Here is a 9,872-nt window from a genome sequence, read left to right as displayed (position 1 = left end):
CTGGAGAAGCTGGCCGAGCAGGTAGGGGATTTTCGTGTTCCCTCAATACCCACCTATCAGCTTCCAACAGTGGGACAGACTAGAAATTGAGTCTGGAGATTTGGGGATTTTCAGATCCTTCTATAAAATTATAAATAAGTCCAGTATATCTTTATCTGGATGCAGGTTTCATCAAATATCAGATGTCCATTGTAACTATTTCATTCATGCTGAAAATAATAAATACCATAGTGATTGTCTTTGATTTTCAAACTTGACTGTTTCCATTATTTTACAAATACAAATCAGCTTTAGTTTTATTTTTAAAGAGAACCAATTTTTCCTTGGTTTTGTTTTTTTTCTTTTCAACATTGCATATATTTCAAATAAGTTCTCCACTCAGCACTAGTCTGTTACACTGCTGAGTTTACCAGTAGATTGAAAATCATGTCGTTAATAGCTAGAGAGGATTTTGTACCTTGTATTGTGTATAACAAGCTAAAGAGGCTAACATGCATGTGCAGCTCTATTACTCTGTTCTCCTCTGGTGGTGGGTGATGATCAGTACCTCCTCAGCAAGTATCAATTGGTAGTGGTAACACTTTTCCCCCATAAATACAACAATTAGATATTTGTGGGTCTGGGCTGCAACTTTTAGTGCCCAAAAAATTGTGGAACGATCAGCCACCATTGCAAAAATGTAACATTTAGCCCTAGACATTCCTAGTGTGAAGAATTATACTCTACAATGCATCCCAAATGGGACAGAAATCACTAGGAGTTCATGCTGCCTTCTGGTTTAAGTAGTAGACATCTAAATAACTGTTAAAGGAGTTTGTGCATCTGGAGTTCACCAGGTTTAGGAGAATTCCTCTGCTGAAAAGAAAATTTCCAACGTGCCAGCGTTCCAGAATGAAGTTGTGCTTTTCTTCTAGCTTTGTGTTTAGCAGTAGCATGAGGTCTGCAGCAGAGAAGAGAGCCCTAGCTTGGAGCATTGAGAATTCACATGATGTTCAGTGGTGATGAGTTTGAAGTTTTGGATAAGGGCAGATCATAGCAGGCTGCAAAACTGCAGAAAAGCTGTGGGTGGAAAGGCCCAAAGACTGCATCATCTCTGTATGAAAGGAAACTAAAATTAGTCTGCCCTTTTTCAAGTAGCTAAATATTGTGACATAAAGCAAGGGTTTAAATTATGCAGTGGAAGACTGAAAAGGATCAGAATAATTGCTCAACAGACCTTCAGTCCAGATTGGGTCATGTCATGCGTGCTACCTTTACTATCTTTAGCTTCAAGTATATTCTCTGTTGCATGTATAGAAGACTCAGTAAACCATGCTTCACATTCCTGACCATGTGCTTCTGCCATTAAACTGTGTCTCCTCAGCAATTTCCGCCTTCCTTTATATGGCAAAACGTGTTTAACATTTTTTGTATGTATCCATGTGCTGATTACTTGGCCTTTTGTAGCAAATAAAACCTCTGTTGACATGTGTTGGTTAAGTAGTCTGACTGCTTGATGTTTTTCTGAGCTCCAAGGTGACAAGTACCTGATGGTAGGTATTTATCCAGTGCTTGTTCTGGTTCTGTAAAGCTGAGCTTTGATTGATGAATACCTTAAATATAACTTGTCATTTGATTAGCATAATTAGCACTGAAATGAATGTTTGGTTATTTGGGGGGTAAAGCTGTTTTCTCCTCGCAGCCCTCAGGTTCTGATTAGCTGATGTTGTTGTTTGCAGGGAACATCTGGACCAGATCCCACCACAGTGTATGTTGATATGAGGGCACTGAGGCATGACAGGTCAGAACCACCTTTTTCTTTTTCTCTAATACACGCAATTAACAGAGTTTCTAGGAAGAAAGCTGCTTACAGCACACCCCACGGACCCTGGAAGCCATTGCAATAATAAATTATTTGTGTTGCCTCCTACCAGCCAGCAGACACAGACATTATATTGGTTAATTAATTTTACCTCTGGTAAAACTGAGACATCTAACATCGCTACAGCATTGACTAAGAAGATTCCTTGCCTTTATTGCCACCAGGATTTCATGACACTTGTGTTCAGGTGGTGCAGCCCAGCCAGTCCCCACAAACTGAAGTCTTGCTGGGCTTTTTGGCTTCACAGAGTGTTTCTCCTGCCTTGGCAGCTCTTTGCCTGTCAGGAGATCATGGTGGGTTTGCTGCAGTTCTTAATCCTGCAGGACTGTGAGGGGATGGATTATTTGCTTCAGCCACTGTGAGCAACCACATTCTGTAGTTGTGGGTATTTTTCAGTTCCTTCTTGAGTGTTAGGTATGTATACAAGGAGTGAGAAATAAAATTTATCACTTAGTGGTTGGAGGCAAGCTTGAGATCTCAGGTGTCATTTTAAAAAATACCCATGCACAGATATTTAATTTTTCCAATACTCTGGTTGTGAGTCTCTTTACAGAACTGTAACAAACCAAGGAGTTTTCTATGAACTCTGGAAAAGGTGAACATTCAATTAACAGTCCTGGTTCTCTTAAAAAATCATTATCCAAATTGGGAGTTTCTTTGTTCTTTTTCTTTCATCCTTCTCAAAAGCTTAAGAGAGAATTTGCCCCCCACCTTTGGTTCTATCAAAGTGCAAAGGGCACTGGAGGCCCCAATTACCCACTGGTAGTTAGGTCAGATAGACATGTAGGTATTTTCTTGTTGCACATGGAGTTTGGCAGGTAGAAGAAAGGAGCTGCAAGATGTTTGACTCATGATTTCTTTATTCCTTTTGCACACAGTGATTCAGATAATAACACTTAGGTTTGATCTGTCCTTTGGGACACTACTGTCTGCATAAACCAGCCACAGAAATTCAGTGTTCCTGGCCCAGCAAGTTCAGTAGTGTAGAGACATAGTCCACAGTCATAATCAATGCAGAAAAAAGGCCTTTTCTGTAGAAAGAGAATGTAACATTCACAGTCAGTAAAAATTATAAATAATTAAAAAAATATGTTTAGAGAGAGGAATTAAGATTTACTCTTCATGAAAGTTGCATAAACCCTGGGTATACTATTTCCCTGCCTTAGCATGTCATTGAGAAGTAAGCATCATCACCAAGATCAGGCTTTGCAGTGTGTTAATTTATATTTAGTGACTAGTTCTACAGAACATGAAAGATGATCTTTAGAGCTGGTTCTCATAGCTGGTAATGTAGATTTTAATTTGATGGTTTAAAGTTGTGCCTCATTTACCCAGTCCTGCAGAATTTGGAATTAGATTAGTGGGTCATAAATTAAGGGAGAAAACAACTCTATTTGACATAGTCCCTTCACACTTGCTGTTTCTAACCATTTTAGTGGAACTGAATGTCCCTATTACTTAGCAGTATCTGAAAGATCCCTGTAGATATCTGTGAGACCACAGAGTAGCAACCCACAGAGTCTGTGCAGGCCAGCCAGTCCCCCAACAATATGAACATTTTACACTGTACACTTAATGCGAGAAAATGTTTTTCATAATTTGTATTTTAGAAGATATTTTTCAGGGTCTGAAACAGACTGAACATATGTTTTTTTTTCTGGGCATGATAACACTCTTTAGTTGCTTCAAAAAACAGCTGTAGTTCATCTCTTTGAGATTATTCAAACCCTGTTCACATCCATAAAAATTAATAATCAGTTTCAATACCACTATTTCAAGCTCATCTGGTAATTATATGCTGTGCACTTTACAGCTCATGAAAATGTCATTTTCTTGTGGGTGTTCAGGTCAAAATACCTGTGCTAGGTGTGTGGAGATCTAGGGGTGGTTGGTTGACCTAACTAGATGTTTCTTCCCTCCCAGCTCCCCCTGGATTTGGATGATTTGCTTCTTAGGTCAGGGTAGAAGTTTTCAAACCCCTTTTTGTGTGTGTCCCTGTGTGGTTTTGAGCTAACAGCTTCAGTTTAGCTGCTGGGACTCTGGCCATAGTCCTGGGCTCACCTGGAGGTTCAGGAAACTTGTGCCAAGGGTGCAGCCACGGGGTCAGTGACTGGCATCAGTTCTGGCACTGGAGAAGGGTTTGACTGCCTGGCTGTGAGCTTTTAGTGCAGTTCTGGGTGCTCCAGCTGCTCAAGTAGCATCTCACGTGGAGTCCCATTGTGTTTGTGAGTCCCAAGGAGTGTCCCAGGCACCCTGAGCTGTCTCAAATGGCATTAGACTCCTGGTTTTGGAATTTAAGTACCACAAAAAGCAAGAATATACAGCTTGCTTGCTGGTGGTGACAGTATCATTGTACTCAAAATTTTACTGATTTTCCACAAATCAGGGTGTGCTCAGGATGGCCTGAGGAAAGAGCGAGCAAAGACAGGCAAGTCCCACAGAGGCTTTTAGTAAAGCACAGAGGACTCCTGAGTTATCTGCCAGGTGGGTGATGTGTCCCTGCAGTGCAGAGCAGTGCAGTCTGCAGGGGCCACAGAGCTTAGCTCAGGTCCAAGGGACAGAGGAGGTGGATTAATGCTTCCAGCAGGTGGATTAATGCTTCCAGAGGTGGATTAATGCTTCCAGAGGTGGATTAATGCTTCCAGCAGAGCTCAGAGGCTCCTGGCTGCTGCCCCCTGTGCAGCTCTGTGTGCCCAGGGCATGCCCAGGGAGGGACAGGCAGCAGAGCTCTGGGCAGGAGCACCTGCTCAGGTCTTTGCTGCATTTCTCTGCCTCTGGGAAAGCCATTTTATTCCCCCTCCCCCACAAAAAAGGGAAAATAAATGGAATAAATATGCAGAGTCTTGTCCTGCTTCTAAAGGCCTGTTGTCAGACTGTTCCATCATATTTTTGGCCAGTCATGCTCTCCTCAGAAAGCTTCTCAGGTGGTTAAGCACAAGGTGCCTAAATATGCTAAAAGCTGAGAAGTGCTTGGAAGATAAAAGAGTGAGAGAACAAGAGCCTTTTCTCATCATGCCAAAGCACCACATACTTGAAAGATGGTGGCTTTTGCAGCATTTGCATCCTTTTGTACAGTAAAGATGTAAATCTGAAGCCCAACCATCCCTTGTATCTGGATTGTTCTAAAACAATATGCACTTGTGCTTATAAAATATCCAGCAAAAACCACATTTCTGATATTAAAATAAAAATTTCCCAGCTTCTTCATCCTTAACAGCAGCTTAGTTTTTGGTAGAAAAGCTATTTATTGGCAAAACAAGCCAAATCATCAAACTGAGAATAAACCAAATTAAATCTTTCTTTCCCATCAACAGGGCAAAAAAATTTTCAAGTGTTCTGCAGCAGGTCAGAAATTCTCAAATGTTTCAGTATATTTGTAAACATCTAAACCTTACTTTTTTTAGACTCTTACTTTTTTTAGAGCTGTTTTCAAAGGTTACTGTTTTAAGCTGATAATACATATATTGAAATTACCTTGAATTTGAAACTAGCAGGTATGATTTAGAAATGAAATTACATTAAAAATATTGAAATATTTCTACTGCTTTGAATTGTTTCTCAAAGTTTTAACATAGGAATTTCTTTTCCTAGGTATCTGTACCTTTCATATTCTAAATGTTTATAGAGAATTTCCTCAGGAATTTTAAATAGTGAGCTGAAGGAACCATCTGGTGACAGCTGAGGGAGATCATTGATCTTCTCCTAAAGAAGATCATGCAAATCCTGTAAAGATAAACATCCCCTTGCATCCTAATATTCTTTTCTAGATCAAAACTTTATCCATTAAAAAAAAAAAAAAGAAAACCTCTGTTCTGCCCTAAGCAGAGCAAGGAAAGATCTACTTCGATATTGAAGTTTATTTTTAAAAGGATAAGAAAAGTAAAAGGAAACATATTCATTGCAATCTGTCTACCTCCAGAAGCAGATAAAAAGTGACCAGTCTTCTTGTTCAGTAGCAGATAGTGACAACTTAGGAGCTTTGATGTAGTGGAGGCTTGGACTCCCAGGGGGAGAGAGCCACTAACCAAGTCACCAATGTATTGATGAAAATTCAGATACCATTTGCATGCATTTCTCATAGACAGTTCCCCCTTATTTTGACTACAAATTGTGTTTAAACTGTTTATTGCACTGCGTTGACATTTTATATCAAACTGGGCAAGAATGAAGACTTTCAGCCAGTGCTGGTAAACAGTTTTCTGTTTTATTTGATGCCATCTCTGGTTTCACACATGCAGACATCCTTTCCCATCTTATCCTGTCTTCAAACTGCAGTATACCCTTTGGTGGAATAATAGGTGCATGAAATGATCTTTTAAATTATTCAGTTTCATCTAGTTAAGTCTGTAGGGTAATAAAGATGGAAAATTAATTTATTAAACTCTTTTGTGGTTTACTAGAGCTCCTTTTGAGCTACATGTAATGGTGAGCTGCTGAGATAGACAGACATGGTGAGGCAGCTGGCACCAAAGAGGAGCTCAAATCCAGGTGTGGGATATTGCCAAACAGACCAGAAGCAAAAGGATGTATTTGGGTTCAAGTTGTTAATTTGTCAGTCTGGCTATTATTCAATTTATGGCTTATGATATCCACAGTCTTTCACTGAAATTCTCCCACTCCATCATTAGAACAATTATTTTAACCTGATTACTCTCTTTATTAAACAAGGAGTATGTGGAGCTGTACAAAATAGGTGTCTTTTCCCATGTGGCCACTGACATCTTCTTGGACTGATGCAAATTAATGTAGCTCTTAAAAAAATTACCTTTTATATACTTAGTCTGTCATTAGCAGAATAAATTTCTTAGGAGGTCATTTGTGTGTTGTACTAAAAATAATAAACAAATCTTACTTTTTCTTTTGGATTCCAAGAGCATTCAGAGATCTCTGAACTTCCTTCAGACTTGCTCAGACATTGTTTCCTTGGCAAAGCTGTTTTCAGAATGGCAGTTCTGAATCTCATTCCTCAAGAAAAGAAGGGAGCACTTGTAGCATTTCAAAGAAATGAGAAAACAGTTACTTAGAATTTATTTTTATAGATTGCCTATATTCTGAGCCCAGTCTCAAATCCAGGCTCTGTCAAAAGGAATCAGTGAAGGCTTTGGCTTCATTTTAATATATTCCAGCATTTCAGACTTCATGCAGGAGCAGATAAATAGCCTTTTATTATGGCTGTCAGTTGTTTATCCTTCTCTGCATTTTACTGAAACTTTCATGTTATGTATACATTGTTTAGGGTAATACCAAACAGCAAAGCCCCAGGAGCCTTTTTCCCTTATTCTCAACCACTTCTCCTCCATCTGCCTTGAAAAATACTTTTATTACAGGGTTACCACACCAAAGAACTCCTTAGCTGAGTTTTTAGTGAGCTGTAGCCCCAGCAATGCTCTGTAGCACAGCCAGGGTGTGCAGGGGAACATTTTATATTCACACAGGAGGAGAACAGGCAGGGGGAGGTTTGTCAGAAGGAGATTTGCTAATAGCAAGTGACAGTGAAATAGTCACCTTTTGTGCAAATTTAATTGATTAATCCTATTTGAAAGCCTTTGGGCAATAGTAGCAGAAAGAAGCTCTGAGGATTTCTCCCTTGGTGCTGGGGGAGCAGGGCTTTTCCAGCTCCTGCAGTGGCTTACAGCACACAGAGCCCAGTCAAGGTTTGAGAAAATCAAAGTCCTCAGTGTTCACTGTGTGGGGTCCAGAGGGGTGGTTAAAATCCATCCCTGCCCTCTGTGACACCCAGCCAGCGTTTCCCTTGCAGGGAGATGCTGTAGGCAGAGGGCATGGGTTGTTTTGAGGTGTAAAGTTCCACATGCCTGGTGGACTGTTCAGAACAGACCTCCCATATCATTGTCCTCAGAGGGCTTTAGGCACAACAAGCTCATTTTGCCAATGGAATTGCCAAGTGCTACCTCCAGCACTGCCATTCCTGTCACACTGAGCTTCAGGGATGTTCTCATATGGGTGGCTCCAACTCCAAGTTCCACACATCACCCATAATGTTTTGTAATTTTGGGCTGCTTTAGCTGTTTGGATGTTTTTCTGTTATCACAGAAACAGTTTTTTCATGAAAGTGTAAAGATTTGCACCCCTATGGAGTCGGTAGAAGTAACTCGGCTGAGAGAAGGGCCTGAGGTCTTTAAAATAAAACCTGAGTCCCTCAAAGACTTCCAAAAAGAAATTATGCAGTTTGGTTTTGAGGACTCTTTGTAGAACTGCCTGGCTTTTAGGCATTTTGCCTATTAGCTTTCAGAATCTTGTGTGTGAGTATAAGCTGTTTGTCACGGTACTGGCAAAGCCCTCCTTCTTCTTCATGTTTTTCCTCAGGAGAAGATACAGCCTTGGCCTTTCAGCAGCATTGTGCTTTCTTTCTGCCATGCAAACACTGCTGTCTCAAAAATCCCCTTGGAATTGTTTCTGATCTATGGGAAACAAATCTCCCAGAAAGAAAAGTTCATTTGGGCTGATAAGCATCATGTGAACACTCAGTTCTGGCTCAGAGAACTCCCAGTCTGTCTGGAGAGGAGCAAAGATTCTCCCTTGCTGTTCTGATTGCATCAGGAGAACTTGTTTAATCTCTGTACACTGAATAGTCAGTGATTAGGAATAAAACTGATGGCCTGGGAAACTGAAGAGGAGCAAATATTGTTGAAGAAATTGTACTGTTCACCCATGAGGATCCAGAGTTATAACCAAATTTGTAAATGCACCTTTTAAAGAGCTTTGAAAGCTGCCTCATGTCTCCAGGCATAGCACAACTTCTGTGCAGGGCAGAAGACAGGGAGAAATGTCCAAGAACTAGGGGGGTGAGAGCCCTACAAAGTAATTTTTTGTGCTTTCCAAGGCAAGATTACTTGTCACTGAAGTATTTCCTCCCTTGACACAAGGCCATTTTTTCCTTGATAAAATCATCTTCAAGATAAAAACTTATCACGGTTTTAGTGGAACAGGACAATAAGAGTTGGCTCCAAATATGGTTTTTGAGAGAGGATGTGGTTTAGCATAGTTTAACTACAAATCAAGAAATTCCAGTTATATTTCCCTGGATGGCTTAGAGGAAAGAGAATACTGTCCTGTGTATCAAGTAAGACAAAGGGAAAAGAAAAAGCTGTAGTTTTCCAGGAAGGTGAGTGTACTGCAGTTGTACACTTATTGTGTTACTGTTTGCAAGCAGCATTTGCATGTCATTCTTCTAGTATGAGTAAAAAAACTAGATGGAAAATGGTTCCATTTTTGTTTTGACAAAGTAGTTTTTGAGTGTGACAATAGTTTTGCTGAAATTATAAAATTTCAGTAAAATTCTTGGGAATTTCACTACTTATTACATTTCCAATTTATTAAAATACACCAACATATTTATTCCTGAAGAGTGTCTGACACTGTTTAAAAAAAGGATTTTCCATTTCCAAGTGTACTGAGTTTCTTTGGTGTTACAGGTCCTTCTCTTTCAATTATGCTTCTCATGGAACCTGGAAATACATAAAACAAGCTGGCTGCTCAGATTTCTGAGGAAGATTTATTAAAAAGTCTTCCTTTTTTTTTGTTGCCTAAAGGCAATACTTCCTTCTTTCTCTCTCCCAGACTTTGCCATGAGTCTAGCTGCACAGTTGCAGGAATGTCTAAATAAAATGGAATTTTGATTCTTCCATTTTTTTATGCAAGTAAGATGTATTATGTATTTGATTTTTAGAGATAACATATTCTGAAACAATTTGCTTTCCTTCATTTTGGTACATGCTCTTAATGGAATGGTAAACACTGATTCTCTAAAAGTGCCAAGTGATCAGCATAGGGTGCATTTGCTGTTTCAGCAGTGGAGGAAAATGTGCAGCTTTCCCACATTGCTGCCTTAGAGGGCATTTCACAAGGCATCTGCTTTGGAAGGGGAAATAATGAATATATGTAAGATTTGGAACAAGGCTTTGTAGCTCCTGCAGCTCTAGGCACAGACTGTGCTGTGCTGTAAGAGATGGAGCTTCCCATGTGCTCTCCATCCCCCTTTCTGTTCCCCTCT

General features: G+C 40.0%; 1 protein-coding gene across 1 annotated transcript in view; it reads left to right on the top strand.

The window, feature by feature from the left end:
* Window positions 1-9,872, top strand: part of DIP2C (disco interacting protein 2 homolog C) — a 147,560-nt gene that overhangs the window by 116,648 nt on the left and 21,040 nt on the right. Inside the window, exon 32 of the mRNA XM_014309350.2 lies at window positions 1,719-1,780. Within this exon, the coding sequence (XP_014164825.1) occupies window positions 1,719-1,780 (62 nt within the window). The remainder of the gene's footprint in view (window positions 1-1,718; window positions 1,781-9,872) is intronic.

The sequence above is a fragment of the Geospiza fortis genome, unplaced genomic scaffold (genome assembly GCF_000277835.1).
Source record: "Geospiza fortis unplaced genomic scaffold, GeoFor_1.0 scaffold270, whole genome shotgun sequence".
Classification (NCBI taxonomy): domain Eukaryota; kingdom Metazoa; phylum Chordata; class Aves; order Passeriformes; family Thraupidae; genus Geospiza; species Geospiza fortis.
This window is presented reverse-complemented; position numbering and strand designations above follow the sequence as displayed.